The sequence below is a fragment of the Rhinatrema bivittatum genome, chromosome 8 (genome assembly GCF_901001135.1).
Source record: "Rhinatrema bivittatum chromosome 8, aRhiBiv1.1, whole genome shotgun sequence".
In the NCBI taxonomy this organism is placed as follows: Eukaryota; Metazoa; Chordata; class Amphibia; order Gymnophiona; family Rhinatrematidae; genus Rhinatrema; species Rhinatrema bivittatum.
This window is the reverse complement of record NC_042622.1, coordinates 143,486,470-143,512,925: the sequence shown is the minus strand read 5'-3', so window position 1 is coordinate 143,512,925 and position 26,456 is coordinate 143,486,470. Positions and strand designations below refer to the sequence as shown.

The window sequence follows — 26,456 nt, the reverse complement described above, 5'->3', positions numbered from 1 at the left end:
TGATGTATTCTCCAAAGAAAATGCAGACATTCTACCTGAACATCGGCAGTTTGATTGTGCCATCAATCTGCTTCCTGGGACCATACCTCCTCGAGGAAGGGTGTATCCGTTATCACTTCCTGAGATCCAGGCTATGGCCCAATACATCCAGGAGAATTTAGACTGGGAATTCATTTGTTCGTCAACATTGCCGGCTAGAGCCTGTTTTTTCTTTGTGGCCAAAAAAGATGGTACTTTACAGCTCTGCATAGATTATCGAGGCTTGAATGCCATAACCATGAAAGATCGTTACCTGTTGCCCCTCATTCCAGAATTATTGGACTGGTTACAGGGCGCCCAAGTATTTATGAAATTTGATCTACGAGGGGCATATAACGAATGGAAGACTGCTTTTAATACTCAGGATGGACATTTTGAATATTTAGTAATGCCCTTCGGACTGTGCAACGCACCTGCAGTTTTCCAGTCTATGATGAATGAAACTTTTTGGGATCTATTGTACAATAAAGTAGTTGTCTATCTGGATGACATACTGATTTTTTCCCGAGATCTTCAATCTCACCGCTATGATGTCCAACAAGTACTGCATCATCTGCGAGCTCACAAGCTTTATGTTAAGTTGGAAAAATGTATTTTTGAAGCCAAGTCCTTGCCCTTTTTGGGATACATTATTTCCAATACCGGGTTCCAAATGGATCCAGATAAAGTGGCCTGCATTCAGGACTGGCCCCTGCCCTCCTGTCTGTGCTCCCTGCAATGATTCTTGGGTTTTGCCAATTTTTACAGGCACTTCATTCCTCATTATGCCCAATTAGTTGCTCCATTGACCGCATTAACTCAAAAAGGAGCCAATACCAGGGAGTGGTCTATGGAGGCAGTGGACGCTTTTTCCAGGCTAAAGAAGGCCTTTCTTTCTGAAACCTGCCTTCACCATCCGGATTCTGCATATCCTTTTGTTTTAGAAGTGGATGCCTCCTCAACTGCTGTTGGGGCTGTCTTGGGTCAAATTTCTACTAAGGGGGTTTTCCACCCTTGTTCCTATTTTTCTCGCAAATTCTCTGCTGCTGAAAAAGGATATGGTATCGGGGATAAGTAGCTCCTGGCCATAAAACTGGCTTTTGAGGCTTGGCAACAATGGTTGGAGGGAGCACAACATACCATTACGGTCTATTCTGATCTTAAGAATCTAGAACATCTTCGTCAAGCCCAACGTCTAAATCTCTGTCAAGTGCGCTGGTCCTTATTTTTTAACTGTTTTGATTTCCTGGTAAAGTACAGACCAGCCACCAAAACATCAGAGCAGATGCCCTCTCTCGTGCCTCTGAGGCCAAAGATTATCCAAACCCACCGGGCTTCATTATCGATCCAGAACGCATCCTGGTGGCCACTACTGATACAGTTCCCCCGGGGAAAACTGTCATTCCAACCTGGTTACGACAAAGCTTGTTGGAATGGGCCCATGATTCTAAAGTGGCTGGATATCCAGGTTGAGCTCGAACCCTCTCGCTCCTCCGAAGATATTTTTGGTGGCCATTGATGTACCAGGATGTGAGAACCTATGTGGACTCATGCCCAACCTGCGCCTGGCAGAAAACTCCGGTAGGAGGTCCTTGGGGCTTGTTACAGTCTCTACCTGCACCCAAGGAACCCTGGACTCAAATTGCTACTGATTTTGTGGTAGATTTACCTACTTCCAATGGGAATCGGGTGATTTTGGTGGTCATTGACAGTTTTTCTAAAATGGCCCACTTTATCACTCTTCCAGCACTACCCTCTGTTCCAGAACTGGCCAAGTTGTTCACAACACACATTTTTTGATTACATGGATTACCTCGCCATATTGTTTCAGACCATGGAACCAAGTTCACGGCTAAATATTGGCGGTCTTTGTGCAGTAAATTTGGATTTTAAAAATTGGATTTTACCACAGCCTACCACTCCCAGGCCAATGGACAAACTGAATGAACTAACCGCACATTAAAGACCTTTTTAAGAGCCTTTGTGAACAAACGTCAGGATGATTGGGCCGACCTTCTCCCATGGGTAAATTCTCCCATAATAGTCATAGCAACGCTACTATGGGATCCTCGCCCTTTCTCTGTGTCTATGGGAAACAACCGCTTCCTCCTCTTCTGATACCTTTATCCGTTCCTTCCCCAGCTGCTCAGATGACAGCACAGGATCTCCAGGCATTATGGACTCAGATTGAAACCATGATCTGCCAGGCTGCTCAAAGAACAAAAAATACCACAGATAAACATCAACGGCCAGCACCTCAACTTAAGGTTGGAGAAAATGTTTGGCTTAGCACCCGCAACTTTCGATTACGGGTGCCTTCCATGAGGCTAGCCCCATGTTATGTGGGACCTTTTCCGATTCTGAGACAGGTCACTCCTGTCACTTATCAACTGCATAAATCCATAATGTTTTCCTTGTTTCCCTTTTGAAACCGGTGATCCTATCATGGCCTACTCGTAAGCTGCCTGCTCCCCAGGAAATATCATAGAAACATAGAAACATAGAAATGACGGCAGAAGAAGACCAAACAGCCCATCTAGTCTGCCCAGCAAGTTTTGCACTTTTTTTTTCTCATACTTATCTGTTACTCTTGGCTCTTAGTAACCTTTTGATTCTATTTCCCTTCCACCCCCACCATTAATGAAGAGAGCAGTGTTGAAACTGCCTCTAAGTGAAATATCTAACTTAATTAGAGGAAGAAGAGACTTACCAAGTAAGAGAGATCCTGAATGTTCGCCATCAAAAGAGGCAATGGGAGTACCTCATAGCCTGGGAGGGGTACGGCCCGGAGGAAAATTTGTGGGAACCCATGAAGAATATATTGGACAAAATACTTGTGGATTTTCATACCACTCATCCGGGAAAGCCTAGGCCTCCAGGAAGAGGTCTTAGAGGAAAGGGTACTGTTGCGATCGGCAGTGGCCGATCCCCTAGACCAGCCACACTTACCGGCAGTGACAGCCGCGGCAGGGAACTGGCAAACCGGCCCCTGCATTGTGGCTGCTTCAAGGCTCCTCAGGCTGCCGCCAGCAGAGGAAGATGCAGGGCTCCTCGGCGCTTCCCGTGCCACCATCATCGACGGCAGAAACAGCAGGAGACTGGCAGCATTGCTCCTGCAAGGACAGCCTCTGTCGGACGCAGGCACTTGGCTCCTCCCCCCAGTTATAGGAGCCATGGCAGGAAATCATTCTAAGCTCCCAGGAACTACTTTCTGTCCAGGACTATTTAAGGAGGCCTTTGAAGGTTCCTCAGTGCCTTGCAATAGGTCCAGTTTGGCGTGTCTTATGCCTCACTTGCCTGCCGCCTGCCTTTGACCCTGCTTCGGATATTGGACTTTGCCTTGCCTGCCACCTGCCTTTGACCCTGCTTTGGATATTGGACTTTGCCTTGCCTGCCGCCTGCCTTTGACCCTGCTTTGGATATTGGACTTTGCCTTGCCTGCCACCTGCCTTCGACGCTGGACTGTCTTGAACTCTTCCATACTATCTGCCTAGCCACTGCTCCGCTGGCATGACTTCATCACCTGGTTCCCGTCCCTGAGGTCCATCTCCCGCCAACGAGAAACTGTGGTAAGTCCTTTAAACATCTTATCGTTGCGGCCCAGGGGTTCACCGATTCATTGAATCGTAAGAGGAGGGAAGGGAAGGGAAGAGGCATGAGGAGAAGGAAAGAGGGCTGAGTGAGGGGGAAGGAAGGAGAAGGAACAAAAGGGGTGAAAGGGAAGAGAGTGATTGAGAGGGAAAGGGAGGGAAGGAAAGGAAGGAGGAGTGAGCGAGAGGGGAGGGAAGGAAAGGGAGAAGGAGTGGGTAAGAGGGGATGGGGTGACGGTGTGAGATGAGGTGAGTGAGGGAGGGAAAGGGAAGAAAGAGAAGGCAGGTGGGTGAGTGAGTGAGAAGAAAGGATCAGGAGCAACACTGGCCCATGTGGCCATTAGAAAAGAGCAGGAGCAGCATCCCATGCCCTGAAAGGAAAAATGATTCATATCATAGACTGCATGGGCTGAAGGTAGAGGCTGCCGCATCTTGTGTGTTCTGGGAGGGGGAGGAGAAGAGTGTGTGTGTGTGCGTGTGTGTGAGCAAGCATGTGAGAGAATGTGAGCATGTATGTTCCAGAGAATGAAAATGTGTATTAGTTTGTATGTATGAGATAGAGAGGGTAAAGTTTTGGGTGACCTCTCCTCTTCCAACTAATTCATGACAAGCTCAGGTTGACTGGAAATCAAAAGTTCCCAGATATGGAGAGTGGTGAATTTATTAGTTTTAATTATTATTTGATGTGTCTGCTCTTTTGAAATAATTCATTGATTTTGGGAACTTTAACATTTTTTTTATATGAGTTTAATTACTGAATGTTCTATTTGTCAACTATTTTGAAATATTCTTTTTCTTAGTATGTTTTTAATATTATGATTGATGTTTTATATTTTCTATTTGATGTTTTATGAGGCATAGTGATGTTTCTGTTTTTCCATTGTTGTACTGCATACAGAATCTTGCTTGTTGTGATTTCCCATTCAATTTTTGTCTGCAGCTTTCTATTATACTTTATGGTCTCTTTATTCTGTATGTGTTCTGCATGTTTGATCGAGATGAGGGATTCTGCTAGTGTGTAGTTTCTGTGTAGGATCTGGAGCAGTCTGACTTGGTTCTGTTTTCAAAAGGAGGTATATTGGCCTTCTAGGGTCTGGATTAATATTTGCAATGCTGCTTTTTCCTTTGTTGCTGTTTGCTCTGGGCATTAGTGCTGTTCTGGTGTAGCAGATTTGGCTTCTGGGGTAAACTGTATTCTTGGCAGGCTATGATAGCTTTTACTGGATCTATGTGAGATCAATATTCAGCACCACTTAACTGGCTAAGTGGTGACTTATCCAGTTAACTGGTGGTGGCTGAATATCTGGCTCCATTCGGCGGATAAGTTAGACCTGCTCAATAACAGGTCTAAAGATAGCCAGATAAGACATATCTGGTTAACTGGCAATTATTTTCAGGGATATTCAGCAGCATAGCCATGTTGCTGAATATCTCTTCTAAGTTACCCAGGTAAGTATTATCCAACTAACGTGATTAGACGGTGATCTTTTTAACTATTAGCAAAAAATATTGTATATGAGCTATTGAGACAATATAGGTTCTGTTTTCAGATATGAATGTCTATGATCTGACCTCTGGAGAAGGGAACTATGTTGTTTCAAAATTGTGTACAGTATTTTTAGGCTTTTCTAATGCCGACTCAGTAAAAGTTTTGAGAATGCTAAGAATCCCACAACTGGAATGTAATTTCCAGTATTACATTATTTATGTTCTATGTACAATTTATTTTGTTATCGGAAAAGAGGTGGTGGAAAGTTAATTTTGTGAAAACAAACAAGGAACACACTACCAAGTGGAACAAAATTAGTAATGACAGTGTTTGCGGAAATCAAAGCTTGAAAAGTTGCATTTTAAATGTGAGAGTGCAGTGAAGCCTATAATAATTTATCTACTGGATATCTGTTTTGTGGGGCGATGTGGCTCCCCCTTTTTCCACCACCAGCAACCACAAGCTGCTGTTCAGCTGTTGCTGGTGGTGGAGAAAGCAAAAAAAAAAAGGAAAAAAAGTACTACAAGATTGTGAGCACCACATGAGCATGCTCTGCAGTTTTGGGGCCAGAGAGTGATTTCTGCCATGACATAAAGACAGCAAGACATTCGTACTAAAGAAGTTTTCCTTGGGCAAAAGCCTCATTAAAAACAGGCACTCCTGCTCGTGCTTTGCGGTCTAGTCAGAGAGGTTGGCTGGATGCTCCATCACCCAAACAGGCTCGACTTGCAGAAACACGAGCATTTTCCATGGCGGCACCATCTTTGTGGTGCTGTCTCCTGGAACAATTGCGCCTTATGGAATACACAAAGAAACATCTTTTAAAACATTCTTGTTTAAACTGGCTTCTTTGTAGGAGAGGGTGATGGATGCCTGGAACACCGTTCCGGAAGACATGGTGAGGACGAAAACCGTAAACAGATTCCAAAGGGCATGAGATAAACCCTGCCGATCCCTAAAGGCTGGAGGTTAGAAATGAAGAAAAGGCCGCATGGGGAGGCAGATACTACCCCTAACAGAAAGCATGGGGATTACTACCCTTAATTAATTAGCCTTCATTCTTTGGATGCACTTGCAACATTGTTCTCCGCTTCAATGGCAGAGGCAAAAGGCAAAAAGAAGGATTGGATTCAGACGACAGGTTAGTGCTAGGCCTCAACTTTTACGGTCCGGAGTACCGATACACAGACACCAGGGGAAAAAGCACAGGAGTGCTTCTACAGCCAAGTCCAAAAGCAAAACACATTCAAGCAGCACTGTCTGAATTATATCAAGAAGGCTGCTCACCGCGTAAAAACTTTGCTAGCAGTCATTTTGTTATGGGTTTGGCAGTTGTTTGGTTTTGATTGTAATTATTACTACCCTTAACGTAAGGCTTTGGGGTAACCCTCATGGAGCGGCAGTTACGACCCTCAGAGACATGGGGGTAACCTGCACGGAGCGGCAGTTGCTACCACAAGAAACTTGCTGGGCAGACTGGATAGACTAGTTTGGTCTTTTTCAGCTGTCGTCGTTACTATGTAAGTGGGCTTATGTTAGGCTTTTAACATCAGGTCCTTTTTAATTGGGTATTTCTTTCAAGCTGTCTTGAGGTTGTACTGAGTCTCCCTATTTTAGATGGTTTGTTTTGTTTAGTATTTCATTTTGTGCCTGTATTGTATTGTCTGATTTATTTTTATGTTTTTCTCTGTACATCGCTTAGTGCCATGACTTTAAGCGATTCATAAATCTGAAATAAAGATAAAAGATAAACTACTTACTAAGGGATTTAGAGAACAGCCTTGAATCCTTTCAAGAGAAACTGCTGGTGGGGCAGGAGACTTAACATAAACCAAGCTTTTCCCCTGGAAGTTATGACTGTGTGGCACCTTGGGGGTTCTGTTGATGTCACTTTGTGGTTGTCCTATGGAGGTTTTGTATAGTGCTAAAAGAAACCCCCCAAAAATGATTTCACTGGCTGTGGCTTGGTGTCAGGTGATGCACGCATGTACGTGCATGCTGACGTTGCGTGCACGCTGAAACTGCGTCGTTGGGAGGAAGTTTCGGCAGACGGTCTATCAAAGTGCTGTTGCAGTCTATGGAGAGGAGCGGTTTGTTTATCGCATTGAAATTTACTTGTACACGTCAGTGTGTAATGAATGATTTATGTTGGTGGTGATTAATGTTCTGAGCTAATAACATAAGATAGCGATTTTTTGGCCATGCTGAAGAAAATAAAAATATGTTCAATGATCAGATATTATGTAAAAGTCGTATGTTACCTGCACATGTGAGAGTGTGGTTTTAATTGGATGTCCCTTGAAGAAGACAAGTGGAGTCGTCGAAACTAGGTCCTAGTTGGGGTGGATATTTTTTAGGGTTTTGACTGATGTATAGTGGTGTGATATTTCATGTTATGTGATGTACATTGTAATAAAATAATTAACATTGTAAACACCATTTTTTTTTTGTTGTATCTCAGTATTGATTGGTAAATGGTGTAATATTTGTTGCCTCTTGGTTACTGCCGTGTGGCTTGTGCGGGCCATGGTATAATTCTTATTAAACTAATAATATACAGCATAAAACTGAGCATTTCTTGTTTGGGGAGGAAAAAAACAATCCTTCTGTTTTCAGTACCGGAAAAATAATAAAATCCATTTTGTCTGAGTACTGTTTTGTGATTCATTATTACAAAGTTATTGTGACGTGTCTGATTCTGCCTAGCTGAGCCAGTCTAATAATGGTCCCTGGGTGCTCTCTCAGAAAGGCTGAACTTGGTGGGTCTCCTTTCTCACTTATTTCAAGGGGATCTTTGCCCATTATCTTTTCTCCAGTCTTTTTCTTTTCAAATTTCAGGCCTCCCTTCCCAGCCTCTGGCACACCAGTAGCTGAATAAGTTTCTCCATGTTTCAATAACCAGCTGGACAGTGGGAATTTTTTTTTTTTTATGTGGACCCAAAGAGGGTGACCAAATGGGGACTTCTAGACTGAAGTCAGCCTTCACCCTAATAGCGCAAGTGATCCCCTTTTCTCATCACTGCCCCTGTCTCGTGAGCACAGGGAAGCTTTCACCCCACTGGTTATTCACAACAGTCTGTCAGTTCATTTCTTTTTTGGGATTTGCATTAGGGTAACTTTCTATGACTGTAAGCATTACTATAAGAGAGTGGGGGAGCACGGGGGAGGTACACAATAGGGTGTCAGAGACCCTCAGTATGCCACTGAATCAAAGCTACAGATTAGGAGTTTGTCTTCAGTCGGAAAGTTTAAGAGGGGGTGAGAAAAAAGCCAAGAACAGGCACAGATCTCTGCGACACAGCTGTACAGTATTTTGATCTGCTCCAACAAGCTATGAACAGCATCAACCAATCCATAAAACTCAGACAGGAATTTTGGGGAGGGTTTGGGTTTTTTTTTGTTTTTTTTAAAAACACCTCCATTCATATGAAAGAGGGACCTGTGTGATAAACTCTGAGGCCTAGCATCATCTTTGGGCCATTCTTCTGTTGGTCTGATGAAAAGGGATCACAGCCTGAGAAGCATCCGAATGTCTCGAGGGGCCGATAACAAACGGTTCCTTTACTTTTTCACATTAAAAAAAATGCACAAAGTTAAAACCTATGATGTTTTGGTGAAGATTCAGGAATCGCTGAGGTTCACCAAGCAAGCAAACAACAAAAGACATCCCTCCCTCTTAGATTCTCACCAGTTAAGGACTGGCACACACCGAGGCAAAGTCTTCCGCGTGTTCCAGAAATACATGGAAACTGGACATGCGCAGATATGCGGGTGTGCAGTCTTAGGTGTGAATTTTAACCTAGGACTTTCCATGTGAGAGATAATGGAGCCTTGAAGTCAACTACAGACCTTCCATTGCAGGGCAAGGTCAGAATCTGTAAAGCTGAATTCCCCCCATGAATTATGGTTTCATGATCCAAGGCAGCATGAAGAAAAGTGAAGAAGGATCCACCAGTTGAGTCTTTCCTTCATACTATGAAACATCAACCTACCCAGCCCACGAGACGCCTTTGCATATCACCCGTAATCAATGTCACCTTAGGCGCCTGATTTATCCGCCTCCCAGACCCTCTTAAATTCATTTATGACCATGTTATTTACTCTGCTCTTGATGTCTGCGCCCACGTGGCACTGTCCTGTCAAAGCGTTTCTGTTTACCATAATTTCATTACCGGTCTCGATCTCTGCCCTCTAATTGCCTCAACAACAATCTGGCCAAATTAAATTTAATGAACTTTTTATGAAAATTGTTCTATAGGTTTTTTTTTTTCCTTGCGAGACTCGCTTGATGCATCGCGTGTGCACCCTGGCTTGGCTCCAAGCAATTAGTTCTCATTTTTCCCTCAGGTTAGATTAGATCCCCACTAATTCATTAATGAATTGGAAAGCTTTCTACCAGTATGACCCACCCGCCTCCTGACCCATCTCTGTACCCCTTTTCCCATTACCATGTTCCTTGCTTTCCCAATCTTTCTCTTCCCTCTCCCCTGCTGCCTCCACCCCCCAATCTGCAAATCATATATTCCTTTCCTCTATGTCTGAATCCTCTTTTCCTCACTGTCACCTTTCTCTGATTCCTTCATCTTTCCTTTCCTCAAACAAAAAAAAATTGAAATTAAAAAGTGTCTTCTTTCTTTGCTAATTGTAGTTTACTATAGCAGGATACCTTGGAGTCAAATTCATGATCATTTTCTACTGCCAATATTTTGCAGGATTTTCTTGTCTGGTCTAGTTGAGTCAGAGGTGGCCATTTTGTCAGCCAGTGATGTCATTCAGTAGAAGCCCATGGAGATTGTCACATTTTAAGTTTTATCCTAGTTTGCACTGTGAATTTTATTTTTTTTTAAATGCAGTCATTTCATGGCAATCCTATTGAAAAGAGAATGTGTGTATTGGTGATGATAGCAAAAAAAAAAAAAGAAAAAAACAGAAAGCAGGTCTCCCATTCAGATCACAAACTGAGCAGAAGACAGGTCTCTTTTACATAATGCATATGACCACAGCATAAGGTGTCTTTTGTGCCCATCACACCATTGCTAGTGGCAGTTGGGAGCACTTTCAGGCCAATACAGTACAGTGCGCTCCAGTGGAGCATAAGATTAGCCCGCGTTTGGACACGTGTTTTCGACGTGCTAGCTTTACCCCTTATTCAGTAAGGGGTAATAGCGTGTCAAAAACTTACCCCCTTATTATTAAGCTTTACCCCTTATTCAGTAAGGGGTAATAGCGCGTCGAAAACTTACCCCCTTATTATTAAGCTTTACCCCTTATTCAGTAACGGGTAATAGCGCGTCGAAAACGCGCGTCCAAACCCCCCGAAACTAATAGCGCCCGCAACATTCAAATGCATGTTGATGGCCCTATTAGTTATTCCAGCGCGATCCAGAAAGCAAAATGTGCAGCGAAGCCACACATTTTACTTTAAAAAATGAACGCCTGCCCAAAGGCTGGCATTCATTTCTGCCAGCGCCGGGGAAGTGTACAGAAAAGCAGAAAAAACTGCTTTTCTGTACACCCTCCGACTTAATATCATAGCGATATTATGTCGGAGGCCCCAAAAATAAAATTTTTTTTAAAAAAACAATATTTAAATCGGCCAGCGGCCCACGGGTCGGAAGATGGACGCTCAATTATGCTGGCGTCCGTTTTCCGAACCCGTGGCTGTCAGCGGGTTTGAGAACCGACGCCGGCAAAATTGAGCATCGGCTGTCAAACTCACTGACAGCCGCCGCTCCTGTCAAAAAAGAGGCGCTAGGGACGCGCTAGTGTCCCTAGCGCCTCTTTTTACCATGGGCCCTCATTTGCATATTAAATCGCGCGCGCAGGAGAGTGGCCTGGGCACTCGCCCGCTCTCTCGCGACTTTTTCTGTATCGGCCCGTTTGTTTATTTAGCACATGAGGGGGAGAGACAACCCAGGGCACACGGTTCCTCCCCTGTAAGTGTTAAAAAAAAATAACAGAATGAGGAGGAGGCAGCACAGTAATTGTTTGCACAGAGCTGCAAAAATCTAGCACCAGCCCTGAGCCTAATCTAGCTATCTACAAATACCAGCAAGACTGTTGCCAAAACATCCAGCCTCTTAGGTTCATTGCATAGCCTGCCATGCGCTAGCTGCATGAGCACCTGTGTTTCCGCTAGGAATGCTAATTATTACTGTACTTGCAGCCTGCCAGAGAGACCCGGCTGTAGTTGCCTGTGTTTGTGCTAGGAATTCTAGTTATTACTGTAGTGTTAATTCTATCATCAAAGCCTGCCAGACGGACCCAGCCTGTATTTCCATTTGGAATTCTAATGTTTCATATTATCCACTTTGCCATTCACTCTGGCAGTCCAACACCTTTTGAATCATTCAAGGAGAGTACTTTAAACACATGCTGCTAGGTCATATTTCTACTGTCTCTTCCTTTTTTGCAACTAAGGGTCCTCTGTGTTACGACTCCGTAGTGGACCCCTCTTCAGAGGTAAAGTTAGCGCTACTAAAGAGAGAGTCAACCTACTGTCGGAAGGCAAGGTTTGAAGGTTCGGCAGTTGAATGAAGACTTCGCCCTGGAAGCTCGTGGTTCCCCCAGGAGGAGCCCGTAGGAACCCGGCCGCTGGGACTTAGGAGACTCACTGAAGACTGAAGATTGGTCTGGATGCAGGCGCCTCCTGCAGGTCGTGGATTCCAGACGGCTGGCGCCTGCAGCAGGTCAAGTCAGTCCAGGAGTAGAAGCCAAAGAGTGGTCAGGAGCCGTTCCGAGGGTCGAAGCCAGGAGAAGGGTCGAATCCATTCCAGAAGCAATTCAGGAGAATGGCCCGAAGCCAGTCCAGGAGCAAGCCAGGAGAAGGGTCCGCAGCCGGTCCAAGGTCAAGCCAAGAGAAGAACGACAGCCGGTCCAAGGGTCAGATGCCAAGAATCAGTCCAACAAGGGAGGAGAACAGTAGCGGGACAAAGACCGAGACCAGGAACCAGGAACACCAGCACTGAATCCAAACAACCAGAAGCCTCAATACCAAGGCAAGGTCTGAGGAGCAGACCTTGCCTTAAATACATGGGGTGAGGGAGGAGTCCCGGGAAGGAGCCACGAAAACTTCCCTATCATGGCCCCTTTAAATATTTTCTTCAGCCACGCGCGCGGCCCTAACTAATCCGAAGGGGCGGAGTCTTCCAGGCCATGCAGAGCCATGCGGCCAGCCTCAGCAGTGGCCGTGGCCGCGAGGGGAACGCCGGGGAAGGCTGCCTGCTCCAGCAGGAGCCATAGCACTGACCCGACGTCACAGGTGAGCATTTGGTCCCAACCGCGGACCGCCGCGACCAGCAGCCATAACACTCTGTGCTTATCTCAGGCCTTCCTGAAGTCTGTTACTGTTTTAACCTCTGCTACCCACTCTGGAAGGCCATTCCACATATCCCCCTACCCTTTCCATCAAAATAATATATCTTGACATGCTACCCCCCTCTGAGCCTCATGTCATGACCCCTTTTCCTAGAGCTTCCAGTTTTCTTCGGGCAAAGCGTGACACGTTCCAGAATAATCACCCAAAGAAAACTGCACCAGGGGTTACTTATGGAATAATATCAATGTCTTAAAAGTGGTTTAAAAAAATGTAGTTTGCACGGGGCATGTGTGAGTGGTGAAATTTCTGTTACTTAGTGAAAAACATGAAAGGAAGAGTGACATCACGGTGACATCATACTAAATTACGGACAAATAAGATCACTCACAACTGCCTCTAGGTCCTTGTTTCCCGACCGGTGTGCCGCAGCACATTAGTTTGCCTTGGATGAATGTCAGATATGCTGTGGCTGCAGTCTTCATTTTCTCTTTCCTGGCTTGCATGATGTCCTCACGCTAGCAGGGGAGCATGGGGGGGTCAGAGAGCAGGCTTATCTGCAGCTGCTCCTACTTTCCCCTCTGCTGGCTCTCCTCTTCAGTAGAAACTGCACGGGGCCCTGTAGCCTTGCAGATCTGCTGGACTTGTGCAGTTCCAGTTGCAGAGGGAAGCCGACAGGAGGAAGAAGCAGCACTAAGTAAGTGCAGTTCACAGATTTCTGCCATTTCAGATCACGGGGGGGGGGGGGGGGGGGGAGGGAGGAGGGACAGCTGAATGTGCCATGGAGGGGGGAGGGAAGGTGATGCCAGGAAGGTGGAAGATAGGGATGATGATGATGCCAAGGGGGGTTGTGGGAGAGGACTGGAGGGAGAAGGAAGATGATGATGCAAGGAGTAGGGAGGAGAAATGGAGGGAGAGGGATAGAGAAAGTGAGGCCAGGGGGTGGAGGGAAAGGGAAAAGAAGGTGATTATGCTGGGGGAATGGAGGGAAGGTGATGATGCCAGAGAGTGGAGGGAAAGGGAAGATGATGAGGATGAGAATGAGGATGCTAGGGAGTGTGCGAGAGGAAAGGTGATGCCAGAGGGGGTAGAGGAAAAGGGAAGAAAACGTGGTTATGTCATGGGGGTGGAGGGAGAGAAAAGGTGATGATGATGCCAGGGGTGGAGGGAGAGGGAAAGTGATGATGATGTTAGCGGGTGGAGGGAGAGGGATGAAGGAGAAGGAAGGTGATGATGCCAGAAGTGAGAGAGAGGGAAGGTGATGCCAGGGGATGGAGGGAGAGGGAAGGTGATGCCAGGGTGTGGAGAGAGAGAGGGAAGTTGATGATGATGATTCCAGGGGGTGAGAGAGGGGTGGAGGGAGAGTGAAAATGATGAGGGGGGAGGGAAGATGATTATGAGGCCAGGGGGTGAGGGAAAGGGAAGGGAAGATGATGATGATGCCAGGGAGATGGAAGAAAAGGTGATTATACTGGGGGGGGGGGGGAAGACGGAAGAGAGAAGGTGATCATGGGGAAGCTGGTGGTGTGCCATAATGACGTGAACTCTGTGCCACGAAAAAAAAAAAAAAGGTCGGGAACCATGGCTCTTGGTAATCCGGGACAGGCTGAGCCAGTCCAGCTTGCATACCTTACCCCAATCACTGGGGCCAAATTAAATGTTTAAGAAAATGCATTATGTGGAAGTTCAACAGCAGGTAAAAACAAGACTGGCTTAGCCCATTCAGCTGGCATGGAGCCAGCCAACAGCCCCAGAACACAGCAGCCCCATGCACAGTATAGGTGGACAACCATCCCCGAGAACCACAAGCCAGTTCTATCTTTCAGGATAAATAGAACATGCTAATTAAATTGGGTACCAGGGACCACGCCTATGCAAATGTGTGCCCTGAGGATAATCTGCTGCAAATACATGAACACAAGACGTCTGTGACTAAGAGCAGAGCTCTTCTTCATTCCCATAAAATACAATACTGATGCTGCACCTCCTCAGTGCTACCTACCACTGGCCTGCACACCCCTCCCCATCACAAACACCTCCATTTTCTACTCCCCAAAGCATGCACTGGGCCCAGCAGCACATCTCAGCAGGGACCCATAGCAATTCAGTTTGTTGTGGAAGAAAAAGGCCGACAAATATAGAACTGGCACCTCTGTCCCCCCTCCCTCCCCCTTCCCCAGCTCCAGCCCCAGGCTTTTCTCACTCAAACAATTTAGTTTTCCTGTCTGTCTGCTGGGCAGCCCAAAGACTACAAGACTTACAGAGGCAGGTAGAACACAGAAAAACTGCTGATCCACTAATTTTTCTCTCTCTGTCTGTTGCTCTATTTCTACAGGGCAGGAGTGAACTGCTTTGGCAGAGCTGTGTGTGTGTGTGTGTGTGTGTGTGAAGGAGGCTTAGTACTGAAATAGCAGGAAGTGCTGTAGAGCAAGAGTGAGGTGCACTGGGAGATACAAGAGTGTGTGTGTATGTGTGTGTGTGTGTGTGTGTGTGTGTGTGTGTGTGTGTGTGTGTGTGTGTGTGAAGGAGGCTCAGTACTGAAATAGCAGGAAGTGCTGTAGAGCAAGAGTGAGGTGCATTGGGAGATACAAGAGTGTGTGTGTCTGTGTGTGTGTGTGTGTGTGTGTGTGTGAAGGAGGCTCAGTACTGAAATAGCAAGAAGTGCTGTAGAGCAAGAGTGAGGTGCATTGGGAGATACAAGAGTGTGTGTGTGTGTGTGTGTGTGTGTGTGTGTGTAAGAGAGAGAGAGAGAGAAAGAGAGAGTGCACATGCATCTCTATGCCTGTGTGTGTGAATCAGTACTGGAATAGCAGCGGGTACTGCATTGTAAGAGGTGGGGAGAAATCTCAGTATTGGAATAGCAGGGGGGTGCTGCTGGGCAGGAGTGAGGTGCAGAGGTAAAGCTGGCATCACAGCATATTCTATTAGCTAAACAAGAAATTGATAAATGAGAACGGCAAGGAGCAGAATGAATATGGTAAAGCAGGTGCCACGCCTCAATGGTCTCTAGTGAATAATTACTGGCACAGAATTATTCTACAGTGCAGATCTGAGAAGCTGCTTTACTCAAGGCGGGGGAGGGGGGAGGAAAAGATACTGAGAGAAGAGGAGAGAAAGAATAGAGGTAGGCATTACCTGAGTATAACAGATGTTAGTAGGCACTGGCAAGAATGTCTTTTATGGTATAATAGCAGAGATCTGTATAATATTTGTGATCAAATTAGTACCTCGAGTTCAACGCAAGCACACACTCTCTCCCCAACTCCATCCTGCCCTTCCACTACCCCCCACTGTTTCTCCCTTAACATCATCCCAACTACTCTCTCCCCCTATAACCTGTCCCCACCACACCTCTTCCCCCACACAAGTCATCGCCAGCATTTTCTACCCTCTCACAATTCAATGACAACTTTCTCTCCCGCTCAGTCTACAGCATTTTCTCCCCCTACAACCTATGAACCTGCATGTAATCTGCTTTGAAGTATCTGAAAGGCAGAATATAAATCAAAAATAAATAAAGAGCACACATTCTCTCTCTCTCCCAATAGTCTCCAGCACTCTCTATGCCCTCCCCACACACAACCCATTCTCAACACTCTCTTCCCCCCTCTTTAGCCCATCCCAGAACTCCCTCCCCATCTCCATAACCCTTCCTTACCACTCCCTCTCCCCCCTCCAGTACTCATCCCCAGCACACTCTCTCCCTCTTCCCCTCCACAACCCATCCCCAGCGCTCAAGTCCCATTGCTCTCTGACATCTCAAACCCCTTCTGAAATCTGCAACTGGAAAAAGCTTGCAGGAGACATAACTCACCAGGCCACTTTTCTAGATTTTAGATTTTTCCAGGCCATAACTAATGATCTTCTCCATGTTTGCCAAATTTCAGCTCTTAATTCTACCTAGAAGTACCCAGAAAAGTGTAATGGATGGACAATAGATAGATAGATAGTACAATAGGTGCTGTGAGGGACATCTTGTGCGGCATGTAACAGAGGTTATCAAGCGCTGTGAAGGATGTCTCTTATGATGTATATTAATCACCGCATATATAAGAGTATATTTGTGAGCATCGTGTTTGTTGCAGACTGCATGCAGCACTATGTGCTGTCCACTCCTTGGCTGCCCTCGAGAAGCAGTGAGGGGGGAGGGGTTTGCTGCGCAGTGCTCGCCACAGTGAGTGGCATGGCCAGAGGGAAGACCAGGCCCAGCCAGCAGGGACTCAAGTGCTGCGCCTCCTGCCTGTGAATCAAGGTGGCAGGGCAAGAAGCAGCCATAGCAAGCCAGTCAGGCCAGCTGCAACAGAAATTAAGAGGTGCCGTGAGGGATGTCTCTTATAATCCATACAAGATTTTAGTAGGTGCCGTGACGGGGGATGCCTCTTATAATGCATAAGAGATGTTAATAGGTGCATTGAGGGATGTCTCTTATAATGCATAAGAGATGCTTATAGGTACCGTGACGGGGGATGTCTCTTATAATGCATAAGAGATGTTAATAGGTACCGTGACGGGGGATGTCTCTTATAATGCATAAGAGATGTTAATAGGTGTCATGAAGGATGTCTCTTATAATACATAAGAGATGTTAATAGGTGCCAGAGGGATGTCTCTTATAATAATACATAAGAGATGTTAATAGGTGCCGTGAGGGATGTCTCTTATAATCCATACAAGATTTTAGTAGATGCCGTGACGGGGGATGCCTCTTATAATGCATAAGAGATGTTAATAGGTGCCGTGAGGGATGTCTCTTATAATACATAAAAGATGTTAATAGGTGCATTGAGGGATGTCTCTTATAAAGCATAAGAGATGCTTATAGGTGCCGTGACGGAGGATGTCTCTTATAATGCATAAGAGATGTTAATAGGTGCCGTGAGGGATGTCTCTTATAATAATACATAAGAGATGTTAATAGGTGCCGTGACGGGGGATGTCTCTTATAATGCATAAGAGATGTTAATAGGTACCGTGACGGGGGATGTCTCTTATAATGCATAAGAGATGTTAATAGGTGCCGTGACGGGGGATGTCTCTTATAATGCATAAGAGATGTTAATAGGTGTCATGAAGGATGTCTCTTATAATACATAAGAGATGTTAATAGGTGCCGTGAGGGATGTCTCTTATAATACATAAGAGATGTTAATAGGTGCCGTGAGGGATGTCTCTTATAATGCATAAGAGATGTTAATAGGTGTCATGAAGGATGTCTCTTATAATGTATAATAGATGCTAATAGGTGCTGTAAGGGATGTCTCTTCTGGTATACTATAGAGATGTCTCTCACCTAAGATTTCAGTTCCACAGTTTTTTGCTTTCTTGCAATAGAAAGTTCATGACCTGGGCTGGAATTCCTCGGGAAAAATTTTCCCACATCCTATACTGAAGTTAAGAATAATTACTTGCAAAAAAAAATCATTCCCAGTGGTGGGGGCGAATGGGTTAAACAACAAGGGGGCAAAAATGGCCTAAGGCAGGGGTAGCTAACCTGGGGCCCAGAAAGCCACAGGCACCTCTTTCATGTGCAAAATGCGGCTCCTGTCCCCATAGCAACTGAGCATCACTGCTGCGAACAGGAGAGGAGGGGCTGGAGCAGAGAGCACAATGTAACAGAGCAGAAAAGAGCCAGTTAGCTCCCTGCCCCAGCCCTGCCCATTCTGCCCATCCTCCATCCTACCTGCTTTCTGGAGAACAGGGTTCCTCTCTGGTCTGCTATCTGGAGGGGACACTGCCTCCGGCCCAGCCAGTTCACTATACAATTCAGGACTTGCAATTCAGTTGACAACACGAAAGGATGCAGTCACCTGGAGCTCCAGTCGTGTCACAATGATTTGTGCCAAAGGAAATGGAGTGAATGTTAAAAGGAAGAGAAAGAAGAAATGGGGTGAATGCAGGTAGAAAATGCTTGGGGAGCAGGGCGAGAACCTGCAAATATTGGGGAAGTGAGGGGTGTGAATACTTGGGGAAGGAGACAGTGCAAGAGAGGGTGAAATCTTCTAAAGGGAATTATATAAATAGGGTAAATGTTCTGAGAATTGAGGAAAGGAATAAATGCTGGGAAGAGATGAATCATCATCTCTCCAGCTCTTTAAAATCAGCAATGGAAACTGAGTTACCTGGCACCTTATTCTTTCCCAACATCTATGCTGCCGTGTGATCTGCAGCAGGCATGATGGAACCAGGTCAAGGGTGAGTGAAAAAGAGGGAGTAAGAGAGGGCTGAGATAGAGAGTTGCATGAGATCCATGTGTGTGAAATAGTGTGGGACAGTGAGGCACAAGAGAGCTAGAGACAGGGGTAGAAAGGGTTCAAAAGAACTGGAGGAAAGGCAGTAGGGAGGTGAAATAAAAGCTAGAGGGGGAGGGTGTGTGTGAAAGTAAGCCAGAAACGATGACAGAGGGTGGTGAAAGAGCCAGAAATGGTGTTGGAGAGGGAATGGGGCAGAAGTGGTGAAGTGTGTATGGGGGAGAAGAAGGGGAATGGGTGACAAGACAGCCAGAGATGGTGAAGAGGAAGGATGATAGAGAGTTGTAGTTAATGAAGGGGAAAGAAAAGTTAACAGAGCCAGAGCTGGTGAAAGGGGAGATGCCTGGCAGATCCAGAAGTAGTGATAAGGAAGGAGAGAGAGAATGACAGTCAGAGGTGTGATGGGGCTGGGCAGAGGAAGGTGAGAGAGAGAGCCAGAAATGGTGATTGGAAGGATTTTAGAAGGAGACACACAGAAAGATGATGCTGGAGGGTAAATTAGAGAGGGTTTGGGGGTAGAGAGAAAGAGTGATGTGGGCAGGGGGAGAGAGAAAGTGAGAAGGCACAGGGGGGAGAGAGGGGAGAGATTTGGGAATACTGGTGCTGGGCAGAGGATAGAGGGTAGAGGATAAGAATTTGTGGAAGACAAGGGGGAAAATAGAGAGGGGGCTGGGGTTGCTGGTGCTGAGCAAACAGGAGGGAGATGGGGGGTAAAATATCCTAAGGTGTGGATAAATGGTGTTACTCTGGGCTGCTGAGTCTCTGTCATTGTTCTTGTGCAGGATGGAGGATGCTTTTCTGAGGCTAGCCAAGAGAAAAGGATGGGGGGATTTGAGAGAGGACTGATGGGGAGAATAAGAGAGAAAGAAACTGGTGGGAGGACTGAGAAGGAGCAGGAGGGACTTGTGGGGGGATTGAGAGAGACACTAGTGAAAGAACTGGAAATGGTGGAGGCAAGGTGGGAGGACAGAGAGACTGGATGGGATAGGTTGAGAGAGAGAAGGGTGGAGACCTGGCAGAGGGATCAAGGGAGAGAGAAACTGGGGCAGGGTGGAAGAAGTGAGAAAAACTGGTGGGGACAGGATAGGGGTACTGACAGAGAGCTATTCTAATGGAAATGAGGGGGAGAGGGTTCCTTGTTGGGAACTTCCACCCCCCACCCCCAGTCTCTTGAACATTTGAGGCTCTTCAGTACTATGCATTCTGGTTTCTTGGCTCTTGGTGTGTGAAAGGTTGGCCACCCCTAGCTTAAGGCAAATAATCCCAAAGCACCCTGGGAGCTGTAGTCCTTCCATCACTCTTGAGAGGAAACTTGGACCATAAACCCAATGATCCTTATGGAGTGGAAAAGTGAAAGAGGGAAGGGACGGTAGCTTTGTCTTTTCCCTGCAGAAGTCAAGGAAGAAAAGGAGGCCTGATAACACAGCAACAGAGGGAGAGAGTAACAGAGCAGCACAGAAGGACCAGTTTTATCCCCTCAGTGGAGATGCAAAGCCCTCTCTCCTAGTTCGTTGCTCCCTTCCCCCCTTCATTAACTGTGTCTCTCTGTCACCCTCCCTCACCCTTGGGCAGGAGTTAATTTATAAGAGTAAAATGAGCGGATTGGCCACACATTCTACTTACAGAATGCCAGGTGACTAACTAATAGCCTCATCAACATGCATTTGCATGCGATGAGCGCTATTAGTTTTCAGGGGGTTTGGCCACATGTTTTCAAGGCACTAAACCCCTTACAGTATAAGAGGTAATAGACACCCCTCAAAACACGCGGCCAAACGCATGTTAAACAGTGCGCAGAGCCGAGCACACTTTACAGAATCGGCCCATGAGTGAGCAAACCTGACTATGATAGAAATAGCACTCAACATCTCTCACTCTCCGTCCCTTCTTGCTCTTTCATATTTAGTCCTGGTGTATCCTTCATCCCCCTTTCCTCGCCTCACTGCTGGAGGTGATCACTCAATCCTCACATCTGTGCAGAGTCAACAAAGTGGGGTAGGTGAGTCTCGCAGCCCTGGATTCCAGAGAATGGCTTCCGGCGACATCAAGAAGGGCCCAAGAGAGAAAAGTGTGTCTCTGTGTTTGCTAGACTAGTGAGTAGAGCTGATGACTTAAGATGAATCTCAGCTGGAGGTATTCAAATTAACTTGTTTAGGGCCTGATTTACTAAAGCTTGTCTCCAATTTTCTATTTTATGGGAATAAAGGCTCATAAATCAGGCCCTTAATGAATGCAGGGAGAATCAGAGATTCTACTCCCCTGCAATTCTTCTCTGCTGAATTCTCCCCCCATCCTGCTCTCATCAAGGATCATTCCCTTAGGAAGCCTCTCTCCTGACTCGTTCCTATCCAGCTTTCATGATGGATCCCTCCCCCTTGTGTGATCTCCCATCTGGCTCTTATCATGGAACTGCCCCATCCCCCACAAAGCTTCTCACCTTCCAGCTGGCTCTTATCAGAGATCCTTGAAAAGTACAGAAAAGGAGGGAGGTGGAGAGAGAGAAGGAAAGAATAGGAGAGGTAAATTCCCTGGGTGATTGTGCACAAATATTTCCCATCTCACCCCAGGAAAGGGCAGACGTCTTGTCCCGCCCCTTCCAAACATACGCATACCCACCCACAAGTCAAAAGACCGGAATGGAGGAAATGACACTTAGCCAAACTCAACAGGCGAGGTTATCAAATTTGTGTCCCATTATACCTTCCTTACCACAACCCAATGCACCCTCCCTCCAGCCCCTCCTCCTTGTTCTAAAAAAGTAGAAGGCAAACTTCTCCTTACCTTCACTGCAGAACTTCCCCTGGAACCCTGTCAGGCTGCAGTCACAGTACACCTCCCCATTGGCCGCTGAGCAGACGCCTCCGTTCAGGCATGGATTCTGCTTGGAGCAAAGATACTCCACATCGCTACGGATGCCTTGGCTCCCCAGCATGGCTGGGGGCATGCCCCCCACCTTCAGGTTGGCCACCAGTCCCCTGAAGGGCAGTTCATACTTGACGGTGCTGAGGGTGAGTGCAGACAGGCGAACGTCAGCTGGTATCCCCCCAACAAAGAGATCGCTTACTACTGACATATCCCGCCGCTTTGACTTGACCTCTGCCATCTTGACTTCACCATCTACCTTCAGTGTGGTCTCCCGGTAGCGGCGAGTGAGGAGCACCATATGCCAGCGGTCGTCAGCCACAGGTGTCTCCAGGTGGAGTGTGGCAGGTTCAGCACAGGAGATGGTAAAACGCAGGCGGAGCCGCCCATCCACCACCAGCATTTCCAGGAAGTCGCAGTTCCCTCCATCATCCAGGTAGAGGACCAAAGCACGGGAGGTGTTGGTCCGCAGACTAAAGCTAAGCTCCCCCACTGAGCCCGCCTCCCAGCGAGCATAGCGGACCCACTGCCCTGGGCCACCCCCAAACTCCAGGGCAACCCCAGGTCCCAGCAGGCCCGCCAGGAGGAGCCCAGCACACAGCATGGCTGTTTGGGCCCTGGGGCAGGCAATCATTGTCTTGCTCCTCCCCTTCAACCTTTCTTGGGCATCACCATTGGAACCAGATGTTAAGGGAACCCAATGTTGGGTGAGAGGACTGTCCACCTAAGATTGTGCAGTGGCGTCCAATCAGGGCTGAGTCTTGAGGTCAGAAAGGTGGCGGGAGTCTGAAGAAAAAGCACCAATATCCAGATACGGAGATCATAGGGACTCCCACATTAAAACCCTATGCACAATGTTTAGTAAATGTCTTTGCCAGAAAATAAGGACTCCATCAATATAATCTGTGCTGATAAAAAAAAAATACTGACGTGGTGCAAGGAATCTGGGTCAGATCCGTCTTCGCTTTTGATCCCAGCTCCCTCACCCGTGGGACCAATGAAGATTAGGAAGCCATGCCCTGGCAAATGCCAAGATGAGTGGTTCAGCCTTCTCCTCTTCCAAATGGGAGCAGGGATGTCTGCAGTTCAGTTCACTCACATTTTCTCCAGCCCGGGAGGAGTCGTTGGGTATTCACAGGCTAGCTGGGGGCCTATCAAGAGCTGCAGGAAGAAAGACAGACAAAAAAGGAAAAAGGAAAATGTTTATTTACTTTGGAGGAAGAACGAGAAAGTGGATAGAGGGAAAGATAGAGAACAGAGAGGGAGAAGATGTAGTCAAGATTAATAAGTGCATTTAAAATAGGTACAGAGGACAAATGCAATAACAAATATTAGCCAGGTGAATTTGGGGATCACTACTTCTTACTTGGTAGTGAGCAACAGGGAATGGATCTTCATTATAGAATCTTTCTGGTATTTTCAAGTGACCCAAATTGGCGCTGTGAGAGACAGGGCGTTGGGCTTGTTGGAACATTGGTCTGACCTAGCATGGCATTTCTTGGGCCAGATTGTCAAAGCCCAGAGGCCTCCCCAGCAGAGTTTCCCTCTGAAAATATCTTGCCCGGCGTCCACAGAGTTTGCAGGCACAAACGTCCTGCCAAGAAACACACTCTCCGTGTGTCCTTTACCAGGACGGCCCTGGCACCATCCCCGCCCTCACCCCCAGGACCGCCCTTTTCCCCACACTGGGAGGGAAGAAAGGGGGACCGTTTTGAAAGGCGCTTTCTCCCTGGGTAAACATCCATGGATCTGCAGAGAATCCCTTTGAAATCTGCCCCTATTATGGTAAAAGAAAAAGGAGTAAAGGGAAACACAGAATGCCGGTAAAGTGGAAGCAATCCCCTGTTATAAAAGATTGCTCTTCTCTTCCCAGTCCCTTCCCCTCAGCCTCAGCACTCTTGTGATCTCACGAGGTCTCTAATTTCATCCGTCAGTGAGATGCCCCCTAGTAAGGCCTGCAGCAAGGTGATAGCGTCTCCCTGCATCTGTACCGAGAGATAACACAAAAGGGAGTGGTAGCTGGCCTTGTCTCATCCTTTGTGCTGCCGCTGCCACCATCCTCGCTCGTGCGTCCATTCCAAGCCGGAGTCGTTTCACACCTGGCTGGTTACACAAATAAGATGGCTAATGGAGGAGGGCAGAAGACCCAAGCTTCCTCAGACCCCCACATTATTAGTGCACGTTTTATATGTTGGAGGCTTGCAGCGGACAAAAGGCAGAACTAAGGAAGGGAACCCCATATTTTTCTTTTTGTAACATTTACAAATAGTTTAGAACTGCCTGGGTCTGACTTTGAGCAAAGCAGATCAAAGCGAGACGTTGCACGAGCTTCTAGTTTCACAAGAGGAACTGATGCTGGGCAACGCAGGGGGGGGGGGGGGGGGCATGGTCTGCTGATACCGGAGCTCTCTCTGCCACAGCATCTGACCAATAGCGGAGCTCTCTCAGCTGTCTGTGCTCCTTTCTACAGTCTCTGAGCAACAGAAGAGCCCTTATAGCCACCTGTGCTCCCTCCAAACGCAATTCTCAGAGTCTATGCTCCCATGCGTACCCTGCACACTTCCTCTCAAGAGCTGTTAAGTGTACCATCTCCACAAGGTACCCATCTACAAGAAACTTGTGAAAGATCCTTTGAGATAGTGGGCCAGTGACATGGAATGCCCTACCTCTGGGCCTATGGTAAGGAAAAGAACCAAAAGCTTTTAAAAAGGCACCGAAGACTTTATTGAAGGAGGCCGTCGCTTCGACCAATTAGACCTCGCTCATTCTGGTCAATGAAGCTTGCCCCTCCTTGGCAACATGCAGATTAAAATGTTTATTTTCAATCTATTGTCAAGCATGTGTATGCTGTGTTTTATCATCTTGTTTGATTGTTATTTTATGCATATTATTTTGAACCCTGCCCTGAACTTTGGATGGTGCAGGTAATAGGGTTGCCAACTGGCTCCAGATTTTCAGGACAGGTTGATCCAGTCCTGGTTTTACCCCATTGCATGCTGGAACATATTCTGATTTTTCTATTGCATTCCCTCAGAAAATCAGGACTACAAGCCCCTGCATGCAGGTGAGTAAACCAGGACTGTATCAACCTGTCCTGAAAATCTGGAGCCAGTTGGCAACCCTAGCAGGTAATAAATATGTTAAATAACTAAATAATGAGTGTGCCTTCCCACAGCTTCTGACCAATAGAAGAATTCTTCCAGCCACCAATGCTCCTTCCCACAGACTCTGATCGATAGGTGATATCTCCCGGCTGCCTGTGATCCCTCCCACAGCTTCTGACCAATAGAAAAGCTCTCTCAGTTGCCTGTTCTCCCTCCTGCAGCCTCTAACCAATAGAAAAGCTCTTCCAGCCACCTGTGCCCCATTTCACAACCCCTGACCAATAAGAGAGATCTCTCGGCCACCTGTGATTTCTCCACAGACTCTAACCAATAGAGGCATTGTCTCATCTGCCTGTGCTGTCTACTAAAGCCTCTGAGCAAGATATAATTTTCATTAGGGCAGCTAACTACAAAGGTATACACCTACTTCCCTGCTTGAACATACTTAGCCAGTGTTCAAACAGAAGGTGCTCAGGTACATTGTATTTGAATATTGGCAGCTAAAAAGATGCACATACAGTTATGCAGCTAAAAAGATGCACCTACTGTTAAGTGGTATTGAATGATGCCAAAAAATGTGCATCAAGGCCTATCCTGCACCTACGATTTTTGTTGAGGGTACACAGTTTAATTCAATTGATAAATTTTGTGATTTCAGAAGTATTCTTTCCACAACTGCCAACATTGATAACCAGAATATACAGTGCATTGCTAAAGCAAGTTCTTCCTTTGGCAGACTCCATCATCATTTACAGGATAACAGAAGGATGAAACTGCCTACCAAGATCAAGGCATGCCCAGCATTGGTACTGTCCACTCTGCTGTATGGCTCTGAATCCTGGACGTTATACCGCATTAACCTCAGGCAACTTAAGCAAATCCACCAGTGTTCTTACACACAGGCCAATACAGTAAGGTCGCGTGGAAAACAGGCGCTCGGTGTTCAGCGCCCGCTTTCCTAACGTGCGCCCAGCCACCTCTCCTGGGCTCGCGATACAGTGTTTAAATGAGGGGTCGAGCTAAAAAGGAGGCGCTAGGGACGATAGCACACCCCTAGTGCCTCCTTAGCAGCAGGCACCCAGGAGAGGTGGCTGCCAGCGGGTTTGGAAAAAGGACGCTCAATTTTAAGAGCATCCGTTTTCCTAACCTGACCACGGCACACTTTAAAAAAAAAAATTTTTTTTTACCCCTTTGTTTCCTCTGACTTAATATCGCCACAATATTAAGTCGGAGGATGTACAGGAAAGCAGTATTTTCTACTTTTCTCTACACTTTTTTGGGCTGCTCAGAAATTAATGCCTGGTCTGAGCGTGCTTTACTGTATCGGCCTGACAGTAAATGATGGCAAATAAAGAGCAAGTGACCCATCCAGTCTGCTCAGATTGAGATCTTCCTGCATCGTATGGTGGCAAGACAGAATTTCTAACAGAGAAGTCCTCATTTATTTGTTTGTTTAAAAGATTTCTAGACCACATCATTGTAAATGGTGAGTTACAATAAAAACATGCACCTTAATAAAATACACACAAGAAATATCACAAATAACCACAAACAGAAGACAAAAACACAGAGGCCAAGCTTGTATCATAATCTTTAATTAACCAGCATTGTTGACACTCAGACTGGTATAGCAGCCTACCAACAGAGGGAAATAAGGATATTACTGCACACTATTACACACTGTAGCTCAATTTCCAGTATGAAAGGTATATTGGTGAAAGCCCAGTTCCAGTGGGCAGGCCATGTCATAAGGATGGAGCGCACCAGAATTCCCAAAATTGTGCTCTATGATCAACTAAAAAGTGATCACAGGGAAGACCACGTCTCAGA

The 26,456-nt window shown here is 46.5% G+C and overlaps 1 protein-coding gene across 1 annotated transcript in view; it reads right to left on the bottom strand.

Moving 5' to 3' along the window:
* The window catches only part of NRXN2 (neurexin 2), a 1,120,399-nt gene extending 1,098,006 nt beyond the window's left edge, over positions 1–22,393 (bottom strand). Inside the window, 1 exon segment of the mRNA XM_029612675.1 lies at positions 21,442–22,393. Within this exon segment, the coding sequence (XP_029468535.1) occupies positions 21,442–22,156 (715 nt within the window). The 5' untranslated portion in view covers positions 22,157–22,393.
* Positions 22,394–26,456: the final 4,063 nt, after the last annotated feature.